The 23,372-nt window shown below is 34.8% G+C and overlaps 1 protein-coding gene across 2 annotated transcripts in view; it reads left to right on the forward strand.

Annotated features, from left to right (window-relative positions):
- Positions 1-22,787, forward strand: part of bcam (basal cell adhesion molecule (Lutheran blood group)) — a 106,531-nt gene extending 83,744 nt beyond the window's left edge. Inside the window, exons 4-17 of one of the 2 annotated variants that reach the window (XM_056475161.1) lie at positions 369-445; positions 624-720; positions 3,105-3,287; positions 3,400-3,521; positions 3,606-3,750; positions 6,229-6,341; positions 7,396-7,537; positions 12,028-12,152; positions 12,249-12,390; positions 17,904-17,939; positions 20,201-20,221; positions 20,517-20,658; positions 20,753-20,846; positions 21,164-22,787. In XM_056475161.1, coding sequence (XP_056331136.1) covers positions 369-445; positions 624-720; positions 3,105-3,287; positions 3,400-3,521; positions 3,606-3,750; positions 6,229-6,341; positions 7,396-7,537; positions 12,028-12,152; positions 12,249-12,390; positions 17,904-17,939; positions 20,201-20,221; positions 20,517-20,658; positions 20,753-20,846; positions 21,164-21,169 — 1,445 coding nt within the window. In that variant the 3' untranslated portion in view covers positions 21,170-22,787. The remainder of the gene's footprint in view (positions 1-368; positions 446-623; positions 721-3,104; positions 3,288-3,399; positions 3,522-3,605; positions 3,751-6,228; positions 6,342-7,395; positions 7,538-12,027; positions 12,153-12,248; positions 12,391-17,903; positions 17,940-20,200; positions 20,222-20,516; positions 20,659-20,752; positions 20,847-21,163) is intronic. The other variant, XM_056475162.1, reaches the window with a different exon arrangement.
- The last annotated feature ends 585 nt before the right edge of the window (positions 22,788-23,372 follow it).

Genomic DNA, 23,372 nt, shown 5'->3' on the forward strand with positions numbered 1-23,372 from the left:
AATTAGGCTCATTATGTTGTGCCATATTCACACAATTCAACAGCGTTAGCCTGGCACATTTATTGTTCAGAAATCAGAAACCGATTTTAATTAAAACAGCTGTAAAAGAGTATATTTCTATTAATCGTGGCAGCAGTTATTCATAAAATAATGATTAAGTTATGAAGTAGAATATTATAACTGGGCATCCTGGGTATAAAGAGGCAGTTTTCAGCTGTCATGATTATTTGAGTGAATTCCCTCTTAGCGTGTTGGTATTTATATGACCAACTGCACTGTGTGTATGCTTGTAATTAGTTTAGGAAACCAAATCTCAGACTAGATATAAGTTATTAATTAAAATTCATTTATTTGTTTTTCTCTCGCAGCTGCTCCAGAGAAGCCAGTGGTAGCGGCCAATCCTCAGAACATCTTTGTGGGTCCCAGCATTTTATCCTCGTCTGAGGTCAGTTTCACTTTAACGTTTTTTTCTAGCTGTTTTGAATTTCGTAAAAAATGTTTGTTCATAAAATGGAAAATCTGAGTGTTTTGCTTTGTTTTGTTTTGTTTTGTTTTGTTTTGTTTTGTTTTGTTTTGTTTTGTTTTGTTTTGTTTTGTTTTGTTTTGTTTTGTTTTGTTTTTAGGTGGGCAAGTGCATCAGCAGGAATGGTCATCCTGAGCCTCGTATTATCTGGTTTAAAGACGACAACCCTCTGCCTGAAGAAAAGAAAACAACAGAAAGTAAGTTTGGAATCTGAAATGTGTCCGAATAAAGGGGGTTGCGCCTGAATGCGCCTTGCTGCGCATATGACAGTTCAATTCAATTCATCTTCATTTCTATGGCGCTTTTACTATGTAGATTGTGTCAAAACAGCTTAACACAGAAGTTGTAGTAAATTGAAACTATGTCAATCCAGTTTTCAAAGTTGAAGTTCAGTTTAGTTCAGTTCAGTGTGGTTTAAATTTCACTTCTGAAAGTCCAACCACTAAAGAGCAAATCCATTGATGCGCTGCTCCACAAGTCCTGAACCAAGCAAGCCAGGAACAAAACTTCACCAATTGATGAAAGTTAAGTAAAAAAAAACCTTGTAAGAGACACGGCTCATTTGGGCACAACCATTTCTCCTCTGGCCAAACTTCCTGTGCACAGCTGCAGTCTAGGTGCCAGAGGCTGGACATCCATCATGGAAAAGCTGCATTTGTGTGTGAGTAGGTCACCGGGTTACCCACTTTAATGTGTACAGGCTAGCCCACGAGATCAATGCGAAGACTCTGTCACTGGGGTCTTTCAGGAATCAGTCTCATGTTCTCCACCATCTCTCCCCATGACCACCACAGCATCTGCTCAGGATACGGCCTGGTCTACGATTATGGAGACCTTGGGATAATGAAAAACAGACTAACATATGCGTAGATGCTGTTCAAAGTCTTTTGGAAAGTGTTTGCTAAATAACAATTAGACCAAACAATCCTTTACAGGATTTGGATTTCAAAAGCATTTGTGTTTTATGTGTATGCTAATGCAAAGAGATGTGTCTTGAGTCTAGTTTTAAACTGACAGAGTGTGTCTGCCACCCAAACTGTGCTAGGAAGGCTGTTCCTGAGTTTAGGTGACAGATATGAGAAAGATTTACCGCCTACAGTTGATTTTGATATTCTGGGAATAATCAATTGTCCAGAATTAGATGAGAGTAGTGGACCTGAGGGGCTATAATACACGAGGACCTTCCTCAAATACTAGGAAGCTAAGCCATTCAAGGCTTTGTAGGTAGTCAATAAAATGTAAAAATGTATACGATATTTAATATGGAACCAATGTAATGATGAAAGAACTGGAGTAATATGATCATATTTCTTTGTTCTAGAAAGCACTCTAGCAGCAGCATTTTGAACCAGCGGAAGTTTAATTAGGCCAACAGGGCAGCCACCTAGTAAAGCATTACAATACTCTAACCGAGAGGTCATGAAAGCATAAATAAGTTTTTTCGTATCAGACAGTAGCTATGTTTCCATCCAAAAATGCGAATTAACTTTATGCGCTAAACTGGATAATCGCATAAAAGACGTGCGAATAAAGCAGCGCTTCCATCCAAGGAGTCATCTTGGCATTTCCATCAACTGTTTTTTATACGCATATGTCGAAGCTTGGCGTTTTTTCATCTCTTACAGTTGCAAGTAACGCACACTAGACGCACACATTCACATTTTATTTAATAAATCTATGCAGATGGCTCTCTGTGGCATGGCACAAATTTTGTCCTGAGTGTCCTGAGTCATAGCTGGGCTTCTACTACTAATACTACTACTACTACTTCTACTAATACTATTTCTACTACTACTACCACTACGACTTCTACTACTGCTACTACTACTTCTTCTACTACTAATACTACTACTACTACTACTTCTACTACTATTTCTACTACTACTACAACTACGACTTCTACTACTTCTACTACTATTACTACGAATTCTACTACTACTACTACTACTACTACTACTACTACTACTACTACTACTACTTCCACTACTACTACTGCTCTGACTTCTTCTACTGCTACTACTATTTCTACTACTACTACCACTACTACTATTTCTACTACTACTACTACCACTACGACTACTTCTATTGCTACTACTGCTTCTACTACTATTACTACTACTACTACTACTTCTACTACTACGAATTGTACTACTACTATTACTACTACTACTACGAATTCTACTACTACTACTGCTCTGACTTCTTCTACTACTACTACTACTACTACTTCTACTACTATTACTACTACTACTACTTCTACTACCACTACTGATACTGCTACTACTTCTACTACTACTTCTACTTCTATTACTACTACTGCTACTACTACTTCTACTATGACTACTACTTCTACTAATACTTCTACTACTATTACTACTACTACTATACTAAAATTACTGTTCAATAAGGAACAAAAAACATGATACCTGAAAAATAACTGAAAACAATGGAGTTATCTGTTGCAAATAAACTCTTCATATAATAATTTATTTTTGATTATCATAATTACATTCTGCTATACTCCATCTAGACTTTTAGATTTCTTACAGTAAAATTATTGTTGTTCCTTTTTCTTTGCCAGAAACATACATGCTACCTTTTTTGGTGAAGGAAGCCTCAGGCCTGTACACCATGACCAGCACGCTGTACATGCACCTGACGAAAGCTGATGCTAAATCAGTCTATCACTGCACAGTGGAGTACGCCATGCCAGACTACCAGATCAAACAGGAGAGCTCCGATAACTTCAACATCTCATTGCAATGTGAGTTTTACACACACACAAACACACACAGACAGACAGAAACTCACAATAAAATCTCCACCACTGCCGCATATGCACCGGACTGCATATGAACTCCACCTTCTCCAATCAGATTCAGCAGAAAACGTCTTCTTCAAAGTGAAGAAGGGAGGACCAATCAAAGAGGGCGATGATGTGGTGATGCAGTGTGAGACTGATGGAAACCCTCAGCCAGAGTTTGATTTTTACAAAGAGGTAAGAGACTATACATGCCAAATCACAACCAACTGATCTAGTAATGGTCGATACTCTTACTCATATATTTTCTCCACTCATAAGGAAGAACCAAGGGATGGATTGGGAGGCACTTTGAAAATAAAGAACATCACTCGGAAGGATTCTGGAACTTATAAGTGTGAAGCTTTGGATTTTGATGCTGACAGCAAAGTCCAACTTTCTAAAACTCTAAACATAAACGTGCACTGTGAGTATAAATACAGAAAACTAAAAACTACAAGAAAGTATATAAAAAGTTTATTGATTCACACAGTTTCTTAGTGATGAGTTGAAGCTGGAAGGGCATCCACTGCATAAAACATATGCTGGAATAGTTGGCAGTTCATTCCACTGTGGCGACCTCTGAAAAAGAGAATAAGCTGAAGGAAAATGAATGATTCACGCACTAACATTTACATCTTTTAGGAAAGATGAATACATTTTTAGAGAATATGCTCATGAATCAGAGAAATTGATCGTTATTATTATTGCATGGGCTGTACATACATGCTTTGGAAAGTAACTATAGGAAAAAAGTAACATATTAAGAGTTCCTATAAAAAATTTCAGGTTCACTGGATTTACTGCATTTATTATTTGTGGGTTTTATTTGAGATGTTAATTTTTGCTTAATTCTGTAAAAGTCTGAGACCAATCTTTCTAAATTCGAAATAAAATATAGTCATTTAGAGCAGTGTTTCCCAACCCTGTTCCTGAAGGCACACCAACAGTACACATTTTCAACCTCTTCCTAATCAAACACACCTGAATCTACTCAGCAGAACATTGGAAAAGACTCCAAAACCTGACACGAATGGGTCAGATAAGGGAGACATACAAAATATGTACTGTTGGTGTGCCTCCAGGAACAGGGTTGGGAAACACTGATTTAGAGCATTTATTTATTTATTTATTTATTTTTAGTTTTGGAAATCAGGGCTATTTCACCAAATGATGATTTAACTGAACTATTGCACTTCAATGTTCAAGTGGTCTTTTAATTTTTTAAATTTTTTTTGGTACATATTATTTTTATATATTTTTTAAATCTTTATTTATTTTTTTATTTTTTTAGAATATATTTTATTTGTTTTTGTGATTTACAATATTACATTTATTGTATTTCATTTAGCTGCAAATGCTACATTTATATTTTTAGATTGGAAAATATCCAAAATGCAAAAAAAAAAAAAAAGTATCAAATTTAATACTATTATAACTCGTCAAAATATTTTTTTTTTTTTGCATTTTCTATTGCTTAGCCATTTTTCCTTTTGAAAAGAAACAAAACATTACCTTTGCATTTTAGTTAGTTTGTTGTATTTAGGTTATTTAGTTTATTTGGCCCATTCATATGTTATTCATTTACACATTTAAGTGCTTATGTTGGAATTTCTGGATGGAATTAGCCATGCGTGTACAATGAGAGTCAGAAGAGGTTTTCTTCAATGCAAAAGTATTAGCAATTTATTAAATACAATTGAATAATTAGATAGATACTGAGCTCCATCTGCAACAACAACTCTTTCCCTCAAACCACTTTTATACACACAAGTAAACAACTGGTGGTCCATTTCATTCTGTATTATCTGGCCTTTGAACCACAGACCCTGACCTACATACATGAACATGACACAGCTAAATTACATACATAAACATGACACAGCTATATTATACATGGGCATGACACCTACATTTAGAGAACAAAAAAAAGAGAGCCAAAAGTAATAATATTATTCAGAAGGTCATGATTCGCACTCATTAAATAATTGCTTTGTATAGTTTTTATTTTACATTCTTCAGGTGATACAAAACACAGACGTTTCGGCACAATGCCTTCCTCAGTGTGTGACACAATCCTCTCACTCCACCCTTTTGTCTCACAGTCAATCACATTACATTATAAGTTAGATGGCCACTCGATAATTAAAAACAATCTCATTTTCATTTCAATATATCATAATTAACCACATGATAAATATTTACCTTCACCTTCAAAAACATTAATTCACAGGAAAATAGCATATCAATTATCATCATTCACTTATTCGTGTCTACATCAATGCAAGGAAATTCCGACAGTCCAAAATGTTAAAAAATGCATTTTCATTACATTATTTGTCTCACTGCATGTTCAAAATCCATAATTCACAGTATTATAGCTAAACAACAAACCGTTAAAGAAACACAGAAAGGTCCAATTCATTCCTCATGTGAATCATGACCTTCTGAATAATATTATTGACAAGACTAACGCACCAAAAGGTAAAAAAAAATTTAAAAAACGTGAGCACGCAGAGCAAACTTTATTACTCTGCCAAAAGTAATAAGAAATAAATTTCCAACACTTATTAATGTGGTTTAGTATTTCACTGTATTGTGGAACAGTGCTAGAAATAACAGTATTTATCTGCATTAATTACAACTCCAAAAATCTCCAAATAATTAAATTAGTGACATGAAAGTATTTATTAGTCAACAAACTATTTAAATGAACTAGTCAACCAAGAACATCTTTATCTTGATTGTCTTAGCTTAGGTATCAAAACACCATGCTCTCCATCCTAGGCTCGATACCTCATAAAAAAGTTTTCTGAGAAAATATCAGTCAGCAAAAGTTTCATTTAATCATGATGTTGATTACAAGATGTCTTTATCTTCATTCATACTTTTGTCGTTCCTTCAGATATCGACATAACAGTGGAACCAAAAGAGCCCTTGGTTGTTTCTAAAGGAGATTCTGTGGAGCTTCAGTGTAAGGCCAGCACTTCTGAAGCTCACACCCTGCAGTGGACAAAGGCAAGTGAAGATACTCTTTTTGCTTTTTGTTATTATGGCAAATACAATTAACGTTCTAGTTCATCTAAAAATGAAAATTCTGCCATCAATTCAAAACCTTTCTTCAGATGAACACAAAAAGATATTTTAAAGAATGTTGAAAAGTAGCAGCCATTAATCTCATTATTTCCCCCCTATTATAATGTCAAATCAAGTCGTTTGTATTTAACACTTTCTCCAATGCAAACTAAGTAAAAATAACATCTACAAAAAAGAAGACAATAATCGAAATTAGGTATGATGTCAATAATTATCAATGGAAATATCAACGAGTGCAGAAAGGGATCTCAGTGTTCACAAAAAGAAATGTCAAATACTTCTAGCAACAGTATTTAGATCACTTTTTTAATGATATTTCCATATGTAATGGATACTTTTTGCTATTGCTTTAACAACAGTGCTTTCTCTTTCATATTATTTTTTTTCATGCTCCTCTTGCCTGGGTGAGAGCCCAAAAATTTAATTCACTCACATTCACAATGCCTTTATGGCCATTTCAAATCCATTTTAGCTCTTAGCAAGATGGAATTTTAGTAGAGAGACAGAAATCTCTAATTCTATTAAAAATGTCTCAATTATTTTCTAGAACACGAAATAAAGTCTTATTGGTTTGGAAAAACACAAGCAACTTTAAATTTTTTATTTCAAAGTATTACTTTAAAGGCACAATTCACCCATTAAATAGTTATAAACCCATTATGAGGTTTTTAATTCCATTGAACACTAAAGAAGATATTTTGAAGAAAGCTGAAAACCTGTAACCATTGACTTCCATAGTAGAAAAAAAAATACGGTTAAAGTCAATGTTACAATTTTCCAGCTTTCTTCAAAATATCTTCTTTTGTGTTAAACAGAATGAAAAAAAAGTCAAACCAGTTGGGAACAAGTGTAGGGTGAGAAAATGATGACAGATTTTTCAGTTTTGAGTGAACATCCCTTTATTTTGCTTTGTGTCTTTTGGTTATACTAGATCTCTGTTGACTCAGCTTCCATGTTGTCTTTCTGTAAACCACAGGACTCGAAGGAGCTGTCAAACACTGGTGTGTTCACTAAGGAGTCTGTGACTCTGGCTGATGGTGGTGTGTACGTGTGTGTCGGAACTATACCTTCAGTGCCAGGTCTCCAAAAACAAGTCAACATCACCGTAAACGTCAAAGGTATTGAGTGCATTACCAGACAAATGAAGCTTTATTATGGTTTATCAGTGCAAAGTGTCAATAAAAGCTGTCATCAGTGTCATAGCAGCTTGTGTTCAAGTGATAGAGCTAAACTATGGGCTGTCAACAAACAGTCAGTGCTTGTTGTACCAGCTGCTTTCCATTGTTTGGATATTATTGTATGTTTAAATACAGGTGGGAGTTCAATGTCAGAAGAAAATACTCCCTTAGTCAAGTGTGTCAGTTCTGAAAACACAATTTATGCCACACAGATTGTAAGAATATTAAAACATTGATCAGGCCACTGCACCAACAGACTAGTTGAACTCAATAACAGAAAACCCCCATTAAAATCTCCATACCAAAACTGATATGACACAACATTAGTCAAAGATGGTGCTCCAGTCAAAGGTTTCATTTAAAAAACAATAAAATAGTCAAAATATGAATAAATTTTAAGATGTAATTTATTCCTGTTATACCAAAGACGGCTGTATAGGAAAATAAATGTACCCTGCAGGCACAGGACGTCAACATGATGTCATATTGACATTGTATCCCAATGTACACCAACGTCTTGGGGAGGTTGGATTTTGTTTGAAAATGAAAATGAAAATCGGGTTGACGTCAGAACCCAACATCAGGCTGACGTTAATGTCCAACGTCCAACCTAAAATCAACCAAATATCAACGTCTAATCATGTTACACCTTGCACTGTGTGGACGTTACCACTATGACATCTATCAGATGTTGGATTTGGTCACTTTCCATCACAACCTGAAATCAACCAAATATCAACGTAATTTGACATCATCATTGGATGTCAAAATAACGTTGTCCTTAGAAGCTAACTAGACATTGAATTTTGGTCACCTGACGTCATGACCTAAATCTAACCTAATGTTAACTTCTTATGATGTTGTTGCCTGCTGGGTAATATTACATCAATATATGGAATTGGTTCAATTTCAAGGATTCATATTTAGCTGTTATTAACATATATGTGACCATGGTCTACAAAACCATCAGGGTTAACTTTTGGAAAATGAGATTTATATATCATCTAAAAGCTGAATAAATAGAAATTTCCATATTACTAATCATAAATTACACTTAGATTTGTGGAATAATATTTACTAAATGTTTCAAAGAAGAAGATCTCTACTTAATAGTCTAATTATTTTGGGCATAAAATGAAAATCAATCATTTTTACACATACAATATATTTTTGGCTATTCCCAAAACCTACCCCTGCAATATAAGACTGGATTGTGATCCAAGTTCACTTTATGTTTTTACTTAAAATGAATAAATGTAAAGTAAATATACTACAAGCTAATTACATTTGAGTTTGGATCAGTTTTCAGCAACTATTATTGCAATCTTCAGATGCTTCAATTTTGATCAATTTTATGCATCCAAGATGAATTAAATGATAAATAATAAATATAAACAAAGGTTTTGAACATAGTGTGTGTCACAAATCACCTGTGATCCTACAGTCTCTGTTAGAAAGGAAAATGGATGAACACCTTCTTTAGAATTTGCTGCTTTCGTGTTTGGAAATCATAATTATAATGTGTTCTCAAGTGATTTAGGATTATTTTTCATATTCATCTTTCTTTCATTTTTTTAAATTCCCAACAAAGTGCTGATGTACCATAATGAAGATTAAAGGATGCACATTAGGTGTGTAAATGGTGTTGATCTGCATCTTTTATCATTTTGTGCTATCAGGAAAGGAAATGCTTTGCTCCTCATAAACAAGCTAAATGAGTTGAGTTTCCTGGAAGTAAACAAACTCACCAACTAAATAGCACCATTAACATTCACATTTACAGTTTATTATGATAAATAACTATTTGCTTACGCTGTACAAATGTAATCTGAACACCTTCAACCTAAGATCTAAAGAAACTAACTAATTTCCATACTGTGATTAAACCACTCGTGTTTGTTCAATTTGTAAATACATTCATTCTGCTAAGAATTACTAAATGAGCTCAAATGAGACAGTAGAAGAAGAAAATACCTCATTTTTAAAGTCCTCATTGGCTTTTGGCTTCACATCACATGTGTTAATTCATCTGAAAGCAGTTTTGTTTCATTCAAGGCAATTTCCTGAAATTCCTGAGATACATTTTCAAGGCCACTGTCAATGTGAGCAGTCACTGTTAAACTAATTCCTGTATTAATACTTGAATCCAGGCTGCTAAAGAGTGTTATCCTGCAGCTTGCGGCATACGCTGTAACATTCGATGACATCTCATGGATATATCTTGTGTGCAATCAGGAAAACTGTCATTATAGTTGATTTCCAGGTTTTGTTCTATACGTCTACATTTACAGTGTTCATGGGTGTAGTTCAAACCTTTTCCTGGTTTCCATAATTTCCCTCTGCTTCTGAGAACATGGATTATGATGTCATGGCTATTAAAGCATCTAATTTCAAATTCATGGACTGAATCCTCTGGAAAAAGTTGAAATGTTGAACATTTTTTAAATTGAATATTGCAGTGATTATAAATGATGTATCCAAATTAATCCAAATATAGTACTATTCTCAGCTGATGTATTTTCTGAAGGAAATCAACATATTGACATGATTCGAACTTGCATTGTTCTCAAAACTGGACCTGGAAACTGGAAATGCTGCAAAATTGGAATGAACTTCAGTTTCCTTTTTTTGTCCTATAAATATGAATGAAAGTCAAAGGAACTAAAAGTGTCAGCACACTTTAAAGTCAGCATGTTTTTGAATTTTTTTTTTCATATTGTGAAATATTTTCAAGTGAAAAAGCTTTTGGAAAAGATCAGATGTAGGACGGGATTTGATTTCGTCCTTCAGAAATTGTTTGGATCCTAAGATGTTGCCAATACTAACTAAACAGACAATTGTGGAATATTTATAGAGCCCCACTTTCCTCGAAGGGGAAAGGGAGGTTAGTAGTTTATTAACGATTATGATTACTGATAAATCACCTGTATACTTAAAGGCACAGTATTTTTGCAGCAACAAAAGCAGCGGAGCTTTTATTATGCCACAGTGGGCCGCTTCTTGTTTTTCTGGTCATGGAAGCAGTGCTGTTTTATTATTCTAAATACATTCTGTACAGTCTAATTAAACATATTAAAATGTCCTTGATGTTTCCCTGTTTTCTATAAAGCCTAACCAGACATTGAAGGTTTGTGATATGATTAGCATGCCCACACAATACACGGCCCATGTCACTAGTTAAAATGACCTACAGTTGAAGTCAGAATTATTAGCCCCCCTGTTTATTTTCCTCCCAATTTCTGTTTAACGGAGAGAAGTAGCGTTTTTTTCAACACATTTCTAAACATAATAGTTTTAATATCTGATTTCTAATAACTGATTTATTTTATCTTTGCCATGATGACAGTAAATAATATTAGACTAGATATTTTTCGAGATACTTAGATAAAGGCTTAACTAGATTAATTAGGTTAACTAGGGAGGTTAGGGTAATTAGGCCAGTTCTTGTATAACGATGGTTTGTTCTGTAGACTATCGGAAAAAATATAGCTTAAAGGGGCTAATAGTTTTACCTTAAAATGGCTTTTAAAAAATGTAAAACTGCTTTTATTCTAGCCGAAATAAAACAAATAAGAGTTTCTCCAGAAGAAAAAATATTATCAGACATACTGTGAAAATTTCCTTGCTCTGTTAAACATCATTTGGGAAATATTTAAAAAAGAAAAAAATCAAAAGGGGCTAACAATTCTGACTTCAACTGTATTTCTCTGCATTTAAACATTTTTTGAAACATTTGGGAGATAATGTAAGTACAGTTGAAGTCTTAAATTATTAGCCCTCTTGTGAATTTTATTTTCTCTCTCATATATTTCCCAAAATGTTGTTTAACAGAGCAAGGAATTTTTTACAGTATTTTCAATAATATTTTTTCTTCTTTTATTTTGGCTAGAATAAAAGCAGTTTATATTAAAAAAAATATTAGCCCCATAACCAATATTTTTATTTTATTTTATTGTCTGCAGAACAAACCACTTTTATACAACTTTACAATCTGTCTATCTTTTATACGAGCTTTGTGTTTGTGCTTTGTGTTGTGTTTTTGTATTTGTGACATCTGTGGACAATACATTTTCTAATTCTAAATCTATTACCCTAACTTAATCTAATGAACCTAGTTAAGCCTTTAAATTGAACTTTAGGCTGGTTATTTTACTGATATTCTGTAAAATATTATGTACTGTCATCACTGCAAATATAAAACAAATCAGTTATTTGAAATAAGTTTTTTTTTAATTTTAATGTTTTGAAATATGTAAAATAAAACTATATTCTAGTATTTTTAAGATACCTTAATGAAAAAAACGTACACATTGTGCATTTAAGTACTACACAATTTCATAAACAGTAAATGTAAATTTAGATTTATGGACGTAAACCAAATAAACTCAAAGATCAACCGCTGATAATAAACCTGTACTTTTGCTTTGAAGGTCAGCCTGAGATTGATGCTCCAGTCAATGGTTTGGTTGATAAGGAGGGTGCGATGGTCACTCTCAACTGCTCTGCTCTCGGTCATCCTGCTCCACAATTCACCTGGACACCTTCTGGCAAAGAGGTGCGTGTATGTGTGTGCTGCGTGTGTGTTTCAAACAGATTAGAAAACACTGTTTTTACTGTATATTTGTAATGTGATTGATCTGCGTGTGTGTAGTCGGTGACAGTAAAAGGGAACAGGGTGATCAGCACAGTCACTCTTGAGGCCACGGCTGCAGTTCTGAAGGATGGTGTGATTTGTGAAGCTTACAACACTCATGGAAGAGACAGCAAGAACTTCAAGGTGTCCAAAAAGCCAGGTTAGTGCATACAGGCTGAGGCTATGTTTGGATTGGAATACTGTACTCGGGAAATGACTGTTCAGAATAACAGTGCTGAGAAAATATTGGACAGAACACATGTTGAGCTCACTTGTATTGTTTTTTAGTTTGGGGGTTAAAACTAAAAGCAGGGTTGAGCAAGTACCAGAGGATATATACAGTATGCAATGTAGTCCAGCTTTGTTTAGGTTGGAGTTTTGAGTCACAAAAGAGAGAAGGGTTTACATGAAAAGGAGTTTCAATACGTGCACACGCTGATTTTCACAGCGGCAACACAAACACAGATGCAGGGTAAATAGACAGTGACTAGGTTTACATAGACATTAGTAATCAAATCAAATTATTTGCCTTTATCTGAATAAGACAATTATTTTATTAAGGTGTTTACATGAGTTGCTTTTTGAATGTTCCTTTCATGATGGCATTTTACATGTTATTGGATACAAGTATTTGATGCGAGGAACTGCTGGAAGAGTGTTGTTTTAATGGAATTTTTGATACTGCACACCATATGGGAGAAAAAAACCTCAGCATTTCTCTTTAACTTAGATGCAGAGACTCGGTAGGTGCACAGAATAGCGTTAAACAGTGTATAGACTATCCTGTCACAAAATGTGACGAAAATCCTACACGACAGTAATAGTTTAATTAAGGTGTTTACATTCAGACAGCAGCATTTACAGTGGATCTTTCAGTCCATAATATCCTCAAACTAAATAATTTTGACTAAGGTATGTCTTTAAAAACTGAAAGCGTACTGCTGACATTACTTACTAACTTTGCCATCTGAATAAACATAAACAAAGAACACTGATCACGCACTTACTAACAGGGTTTCTGCAGATATCATAAAGTCAAATTTAAGACTTTTTAAGACCATTAAGTATAAAATTTATGACCTATATAACAATATCAAAAACATGCAAGAGAAAATGCAAAATCACAAAATTAGTGATAAAATAAATGTATTTAAATTGAACAGTACTGAAGACAGGTTAGATGCACCATTGAACTAAAAAAAATCTTAAGGCTGATTTATACTTTCGCCTGGCATTGGGATATTCTTTAAAACAACGGGGCGGTCAAGAGAAACCCACCGCAAAGTCAGATGGATAAACAGAGAAGTAGGAAGGTTCCAGAACTACTTCATATCATTAATATTGTTCAAGCTTTTTAAACTAATTATTTTTAATTATTTTTATTATTTGTTATAATGATCATAACATTTTTTAGCCATTCAAGATTTTTGACTTTGAAGATTTCAAGACTTTAATGCACACTTGCTTTTGTTCATATCTTGGACAGTTCTACCTATTAAAGTTAAATATTAATGACAAGAGAAAATGGGTTGCTGTACAATTATATATTTTTATTATGGCAAGAATAAGATAACATTATGTTTAGCGTTACATGAACATCGGAAAAATAAGACCTGTGCAAAAATATTTAAGACCTAGAACAGCGATTTTAAGACTTTTTAAGGCCTAAAATTTCGACTTTTTAAGACCCTGCCATAGTCCAAGGACCAAAGTCGTAGAGACAGGACAATCAACACGAACTGGAGCCATGTCTTTTTAAAAGGAAACGAGTGGCAAATCCAGATTTCACCATTTACAGATGCGAAAAGCTCTCGGGTGAAAAATGTTCCTTACAAACATATTTTTGCACTCTCATAGCGGGGAAATGGAAACAAAACCTTCGTTGCGGCACATTTATAAACGCAACACTGACGACCCATGTCTCCGAACAATTCTTCTTCTTCCACTTGTTTTAATTATAGTTGGCAACACAACATGGCGTCTCTGTGACGTCTGAACACTGTAACAGGTAAAAACAATCCTGGAAGCTATATCATGAATATTAAAAAACTTGCACCTCATTCACAATAGAGCGTGCTGATTGGTTCGAACCAAGTTATTCTCATGAGTTAATAATAAAAACTCAAAGACTTCACGTTGTACCTGCCAGTACAGACATCCAGTCTCCACACTGGAATTTAGAGAAGGATCTAATCGCCGTGACGTAGCTTCAAAATTTCTTTTCAAACCGGAAGAACGAATTTGCTCGAAATAACGCAAAAACAACCAATTTTAAATTTTTTGTGAAATATATGTGTTCGACACATATATGTATTCGACACATATATGACTGTCAACATCTCAAAGACTATGTTTTGTGACCCTTTAAAGCATAGGTCTCAAACTGGATTCCTGAAGGGCCGCAGCTCTGCACAGTTTTGCTTCAACCCTAATCAAACACAGCTGATACAGCTAATCAAGGTACTCATGACTACTAGAGACTATTAAGCAGGTGTGAGTTGGAGGTGGTTGGAGCTAAACTATGCAGAGCTATGGCCCTCCAGGAATTGAGTTTGAGACCATTGCTTTAAAGTAAGGTTAATTAGGTCAGTCTGGGTAAAAAGAAAATATATTTAGACCTTAAAAGTAATACAGTTTTCTCCAGAGGAAAAATATTATAGTATTTCATATAGGAAGACTAATAATTGGGTCTGTATATACAACTGTATATATTGCTTTCTTTTTTCCCAGAAAGGTATATACAGTTCAGACAGTGCTTTGGAACATTGTTGTCATCTGTACCTCATCATGTTGCATGGTTAATTCGGCCAGCAACTAGATATCTCAGTTACAAGTGATTACAGTTATTACAGGGTTTTGGTTACACTTTATTTTTTTGGTCCCCTTTAGACTATCTGTTTACTGTAAGTTGCTTTGCAACTAGTAAATGTTAGCAAGCAGTCATTAGATTATTAACACTGTGACACACCAAATTAGCATCAAAGAGCTGGCATTGATAAAAGCTGACTGTTGACTCCTCGCAGGTGAATTGGATAAAATAAATTGACTAGCACTGGGGGTTTACGAGCATGTCAAGTAAAACATGTGCCCGAATAATTGGTGTCTCATTTTGCTGTGGTGACCCCTGATAAAGCAGGGACTAAGCTGAAGGAAAGTGAGTGAGTGAAATGCTCTGGTAAGATGATGTAACACTAGAACAGCGGGAAGTCTGTGACTTCTTTTTTCACTTTTTTTCACAGCTTTTATTCTCGTGCACTGATCCGTATGCTAAATTGTACAGTTAATTAAAGTGGTCTGTGTTATGGCCCCAACCCCAGTTCAACATGCTGAAGTGGATGAACAGCCAACTGCATGAGCCCGACCAGACGCTCACCAACGGCCCAACTATGACAGATGGCCGACAGTCGTTCTGGTGTTACAGCCTTTAGTAGAGTATTAGCAGACTATAATAATTGTCCATTCAGTTTTATGTGTATTCATAATATTCTGAAAATGCAAATCATAAAAATTCTGTCTCAGTGCTTTGTTGGTTTTAGGGAATGTAACTATTCATAATGATTGAATGATATATTAAGTGCAATATTAATTATTTCTCATTATACATTCCAATATGTTTGATCAATATTTTGTGCTTGCCACATATCAAAGAGCTTAGCTGACGCTTGTGCTTTTTGCATTCATCCAAGTGCTTGGCTCAACTTGTACAGCTCTTAGATCATAAATCAGAATGAAAACATATTGGGCCCCAAGAATAAGAAGGTCATATGATTACTACTTGAAAACCTCAAGTTCTCCAAACATGCATCTAAGACGATGGTCTTAAACTCGATTCCTGCAGGGCTGCAGCTCTACACAGTTTTACTCCAACCCTAATCAATCACACCTCATCCAACTAATCAAGGTGTTCAAGACTAGAGACTATTAAAAGTTGTCCATTTGAGGTTGTTGGAGCAAAACTCTGCAGAGCTGTGGTCCTCCTGGAATTGAGTTTGAGATCATTGTATTAGATGCATGCATGGAGAACTTGGTGTTTTTTTTTTAGCTGTAGTCATCATATGACCTTCATCATCTTGCCACCCAATATGTATCTTAAGATTAATTTACAAGGTGTAATATTCTCAGAAGAGCCAAAGAACTGCTTATAACAAACTGGTACTTCCCATTTTTGGCAGAGCTCATATGTCTATATTTTCTTTTGTGGTTAGGGCATTAGTAAGATTGATGTCTACCTTTCTAAGAAATATAGCATCTGCGCCAGAACTGTTCTAATGTACATCTGCATATACATTTTCTTAGAATCAGCAACTTTATTTAGTCTATTTGCAAGGTCACAATGTGCTATACTTAAACACATGCTTCTTAACAAAGAGACTTCAGACACCTTAATGTATGAAAGGAGACATTGATGTTTCCTGCCCCAGTCCACAGTCTGCAAACTGATGGACTCACACCTCTGTTCTTAACTTCTGCATTTGAGGTTAATTCTCATTAGTTTACTTTAACTCTAGTTTAATTAGTTTAAAACTAGTTCAATTTGACTCTTTGATAAGTGTAATTACTCTTGACTTTAATGTTGTCTGCTTAATTATACTCTCTCTAATGGTTCTTTGGGTTCACTTTAGTCTCCTAACTTGCTCTTTCGTCTTATTGATTGGAATGCTTTAATTATGTTCCTCTTTATTGACTATTATAATATTCAACATTAGCATTTTATTCCAACCTAATCCATCCAACAAGCATTACATTTTGCATTACACAGTTATGAATTACATGCACTGTTTGGTAAAGTTACTTTTAAAAGTAATATATTACAAAATACAATCTTATCTTTAAAAATAAATAAATAAATACCAACACATCATATTACTTTCCTTAAAAGTAACTAAATAACACATTTGTTTACTTTTTTAAGTTACTTAAGATTGCCATATGTTCCAATATGGTAGTAACTTTACCCAACTGCAATTACATGAATCAAATTATTTCAAAATTAAGAAATTTGCCAAAAAAAGTTTATAGTTTCAATTATTTAATAATACTTTGTTGTTTAACATCTCTATCATTAAATAGTTGTCAAATATTGCATGCACGTATACTGTTTCACAGAAGTGCAGCACTGAAATTTATACTTGGGTTTCTGTGAGAAATAAAGCTTTTTTATTTTTAACTTTGATGCAGTTTTTACTTTACTCAAACTAAATAAAATGTAAGCAAGTCCTAAGTAGACAATCTACTAATGTTCCAGTGACTATGATAGGTAGTTCGAAGGTTAGTGAATTAGTAAAATGTCTGAAGTAGTCTATCAAATGCAGTGTTTACAAACCTTTGCTTTTAGCCAATAAAAATAATACTGGGATTTATTGGTGTTGTGTAATGAATGGTTGCAGCATCTTCAGGTCTTCTTACCATAATAATACCACAAAATAAATCTGCCTTTAAATGCTAATCAACGTACAAAAGATTATTGACATCATTACCTAAATTCTTATTGGGTGGGCTCAGCGTAGAACCACCCCTGATACTTCTGCATACAACAAGCTTATTGCTTTAATAAACAGTGTAGTACGCCATTCCAAACATACTTGGTACCTCAAGAGACAAAGATTTACCCTCAAAACATAACCATTCTCTTAACATTTTTTTCTCTCTCTCTCTCTCTCTCTGTCTGTGCAGATCCAGCAGAACCCACAGTTGCCAATTCTAACCGAGGTAGACACTTGTCCCAGCTTTCTCTGCTCCTTCTCTCCCTCTCAGGACTCTTTCTTGTACACACTCCGTGATCTCGCTCTCCAGCCCTTTACACTGTATATTATGTACTGTTACCAAACACTGTGTATATTGTATATTGTATTACGTATGTGCTCTTTGTATGATTGTCCGTCCTCTATTTTGTTGATGCTGCACCTTTAACTTTTCCTTCACTGGGGTCAATAAAGGATTCTGTTCTATTTTACTTTCCTCTTTTTCCTTCCTCTGTGTGTCTGTCTCTTAATACCGCCGTCTTTTCCGTCCATCCTTGAGTGCGTTGTCTAGTGTGTCACTTCTCTGGTCACTTTAGTGTGTGTGTATGTTTGTGTGTGTAGGTTTATGTGATTTACGAGGACACGGAATCGTATAATGACATGAGTATGACCTAGTCGTACTCTATTATGGTGATTTACGAGGACATGCTTTGTCTCCTTGTAATTCAAAATGCTTAAAAATCTTAGCAGGGTCTTTTGACATTCAAATTTTGCTACTGGTTTCCTAGGGTTTGGTTTAGGGGTAGGAGTAAAGTAAGGCCATGTGATAAGCGGTTTTTGAAAAGTCACTTGTGAGTAAACTCTCCTTACATTGGTCAGAGTTTCACTTATTTTTTTAAGAGTCCTGCTCAGCTGTCATGCATCCTTATTTTTTTTTATGACGATGAGCAATAAGACATTATAAGCGAAAAGCTGGGTTTTAATTTTGAATGGTGACACCCACAGATGTTGTCACCAAATATAAATCTGAGGTAAGACTTTCTCATACATATCTGTTAGCTTATGCATTATAGGCTTTACATTATAGAGAGAAATAGATAAACCAAGACTGCCGTTTGGTCAATTTTAACGGATAAACAGCCCTCTTTACTAGTTAACATGCTTTCAGTTTTGTATTTGACATGAAACACACATTTACTGGTAGGAATGACATCCCACCCTACTCATAATTCTCTCTTCATATAGCCATATATGCCTATTACAAATCCATAACACAATGTGATATAGCCTGGTTCAGATCGTATTGCTTTCTTACTACAATCGATCCGCTCCAGAGTTCGTTTTAATCGAGCAGAGACTACCTCATTCAGGTGATCTCAGACTGACTGTTTTGGCGCAGATCCGAGCACGATTGCTGGATTCACATATGCCAAACGAACCACTCTAAGTGGGGAAACATGGCAGGCTCCGAAACATAAGTCTAGGTGTCAAAGCCACCTTAGATTTACTATACTTTTTTTTTTTTTGCAAGACAGCACAACTACACTGTAAACAATGCAGGTTTCCACACAATTTATTCATGATGTTCCAACACAAATTGGTTAAGTTAACATTACAAATTTAAGTGGATTGAACATAAAACAAGTAAGTTGTCCCAAACAAATCTCAAGAATTGTGTTATTTCAGCTCATTTCAAATAAGTAGTTTGAACAAAGCAGCAAACATAAACTAAAAATTTTTTTTTTAATTATTCAAACTATTTAAAATGAGTTGAAACAAAACAATTCTTGACATTTTTGGGACAACTTAAATGTTTTAAATTCAATCCATTTAAATTTGTTAAGTTAACTTAATCAGTTTGTGTTGAGACAACATGAATGGATTATGTGGAACCCTCCATTTTTTACAGTGTATTTTTTGAGTGTCTTAGTTGTGCTCAGAGTTAGATGAATAAAAAAAGACAAATTTGCAATCATTTTAAGTGGTGACACATACCACATGCTGTACAACACTTGATTCTTTAGTTTACCCCAAACAAAAAAAAAAAAAAAAAAATTAGTATGAAGCATCTTAGGGTCTTTCAAGAGACCTATAAGCTATAATGCAGTAATTGTGCATGGAGATAACAACAAATCAAGAGGGATTGCATAAATAAACTACAATCCAACTATTTGCCCACACAATGATTCAACTCAATGATCAAAGTATATGATCAAAAAATATAATAAAAATGTAATACCTTGGAAAACAATATTTAAGATTTTTAAATCATTTTTAAAGTTGAAGGATCAAATTATTTATGACTCTCATCATCTTTTCACACTTTTTAAAATTATGCATATGGAAAGTCCTTGTAAACCATATATATACAAGTTGTATGTGTGTGTGCGTGCAAGTGTGTGTGTTTGTCTTCATCTCGGTGATGGGCCTCGTTGTGTGTTAATGATTATTTTCATGTGTGCTGTTCAATTGGACTCAACTTTCTCTTTCCCATAATGCTGCTTGAAGGAAATCCCGAGTTTAAAACAGGTCTGTATAACCCCTGGTGCTTCTCTGTCTTTGCATGAGACGTAAAACACTGTGTTTGGTTGCGGATCCTGTTTTTTTTTTTAAACCGTGACATTATCTATCACTGATTGCTTTACGGGTCTCCCGTTAGCCTTAAGCAAAAGAACAATCCCTTATTGTTCTGGTTTACTTCCTCCCCACCCTTTTCAACACACCCGTTCCCCTTCCGTTTGCCACTTTCTCTTCCTGTCCGACCAAAACTCTTCTGCGTGCTCACCATTAACCAGCAGCTTCTCTTGTTGTTGGTTCTCCTCAGCGGAAAGAAAGCTGGGCGGTTCAAGTTCTGTGGTGATCGCTGTGGTGGTGTGTGTCCTGCTGCTGCTCATCCTGGTGGCTTCGCTCTTCTTCCTTAATAAGAAGGGCAAACTGAGCTGCGGGAAGAAGGACAAGAAGGAAGTGTGAGTGGCACGTACTGGGATCATTGACTTTAGCAGGACATGAGGCTGTATAGTTGTTTGTAACTCTTCTTTATGTGTCATTTCTTTGTTCCAGGGCTTCTGGAGGAATGAAAGATAATATTGTGGTGGAGATTAAGCCTACTGATAAAAGCAAGGAAGAAGCTGGTCTGCTAAAGCCTGCAGAACAGGTGAGCGGTCAATAGAAAAGTTTAACATACACTCTCAGAAAAAAAAAGGTACACGGTGGTACAAATAATGTTCCTTAAGAAACAGTTTTGTACATTTGTAAAAGTTGTACCTTATATATACAGAAAAGACCTCTTGTGATACTGAATACTATCAGACATACTGTGAAAACTTCTTTGCTCTGTTAAACATCATTTGGGAAATATTTTAAAAAAGAAAAAAAAAAAAGGGGGGGGGGGGACTAATAATTTTAACCTCAACTGTATATAGGTATATAGTTTTAAGCATGTATTAACTACTAACCTTTCCTCTTTCACAGTGTTAAAACGAAGAAGAGACACAAAGGAGAGAGACTAACAAGAACAAGATCTCCAGGGATGTAAAGGAGGACATGTTGGAATTTAGAGTATTCTGATGGAGGATGAGAGAGAAGATGGAGGCAAGAGAAGATAAATTCAGTTTAGCTGTACAGTTTTTTCTTTTTTTGTAGGAGGGGCTGTGATTTTTGAACTGTGGGTGGGTTTCAGTTTAGAAGTGGGAGGGGCAATACATGTAAATCTGGCATTATTTTGATAAGGGTATCTACTGTGTCCTAACTGTGTAATCAAGCCAATCTTTGTCCAGTCTGAATGATTGTACAAAGCTCATCTTGAGTGTAACTTAAAGCAGTTTCACCCAAAACAAATCAAAAAAAAGACTGTGGACACTGGATGTTGCGTTCCCTCATACTGCACTGCACCCTGGTTATGTCAGTTGTTCAATAGTAAAGTACAGACTCTTTTATGCATTCACACTGCACTCACTGTGCACATGTTTGATTGTAAACTGCACTCATGTCATTATCCAGAGTAGTAAGCCCTACAGACCATTGTACTCTTTGCTCATAACCTGCATGAAGCATTTGTGGATGTACCATACACACACCGTCCCTTCAGTGCTGGTAAAATGATCATGCTTTATCATTCAGATCAGCTTTTGTACAGTCAAAAATTCATACTGCAAAAAAATATTTTCTTACTTTGAGTTTTTAATCTTGTTTCTAGACCAAATATCTAAAATTTCTCAAATCAAAAAGCATTTTCTGAACTAGTAAAAAACATTGTGTTGTTGTCAGAAATAATTTGTCAGAATTAAGTCAGTTTTTTCTTAAAATAATCTTGAATAACCCATTTAGTAAAATAAATGTATTTTAAGTAAAATAGTATTTTGCTTACCCAATTGGCACATTATTTTGCTTGTTTTAAGAAAAAGCTTAACATATTGACATATTATTTCTGAAAACAAGACTTTTTACTTGTCAAATTGTTAGATGTTTCTTAATTTAAGGATTTTTCGATATTTGGAAACAAGACTAAGTAATTAAGAATAAGTAATAATAAGAATAAGTAATTAAGAAAACTTTATTTTTTTTGCAGTGCATGTTTACCCTTCAGATATGTTAGACCCTGGCCTAAATACCACACCACAAAATCCTACACTTTTATATTTCGAGCTAAAACCAAAACCAGTGGTGCCACTAACAAACAAACAAACAAACAAACAAAATGTCTGAGAATCACTCAGAAACCGTGTAGCTCAGGTCTGAGAGTAGTGGAATTGAACTAACTGGATCATCTCATTTCCTTTGAACTGCACTGAACTCTGTTTGACAGCCCAAACACGTTCACAGACCTCAGGCTGACTGTGTAATTATGAAACATGGGTTAGCAATGGGACAGGTCAGGCCTAGCTTCTTTAAAATGGCTCCTGACAGTACTAAGCATGATTGTTTTATATATGCTCACCTTCACCTTTCTTTTCAAATATTCAAGTGCTAAAACGTAATGGGGAAATATCTATGTAATGAGCACAAATTATAATGCACACGCTGTCCCTATATACCTTTCTGCCTTTTTTAACGAAAGCTATTCATATCAAGTAGATTGTCATTATTTATATTTAGGCTTTTCTTAAAAATTTGATATGTTCAATCTGTGCTTAGATGTTTGTGTGAAAGCTCTTAGACTTTATGCTTAAAGGCGTAGTTCACCTAAAAATGAAAATTTCTGTCAACTACAATAGTTTGAGGGTTTTTTTTATTTCATTGAAACTAAATGAACATATTTTGAACAATGTTGAAAATCTGTAACCACTGAGGTCCATAGTATTTGTTTTTTAAGTCAATGATCACATTCTTCAGTATATCTTCAAGTGTAGTGTTCAACAACAAAAAAAAACCCTGCAGGCACAAGACGTCAACATGATGTCATATTGACGTTGTACCCCAACGTCGTGGGGACGTTGGATTTTGTTTGAAAATGAAATCGGTTTGACGTCAGAACCAAATGTCAGGCCGACATCAATATCGTCAATAACGTCCGACCTAAAATCAACCTAAAATCAACCAAATATCAACATCTAATCATGTTACACCTTGTTATTGTGTGGACGTTACCACTATGAGATCTATCAGATGATGGATTTTGGTCACTTTCCAACACAACCTAAAATCAACTAAATATCAACGTAATTTGACGTTGTTATTGGAC

Source organism: Danio aesculapii, chromosome 16, assembly GCF_903798145.1.
Source record: "Danio aesculapii chromosome 16, fDanAes4.1, whole genome shotgun sequence".
Taxonomy (NCBI): Eukaryota; Metazoa; Chordata; class Actinopteri; order Cypriniformes; family Danionidae; genus Danio; species Danio aesculapii.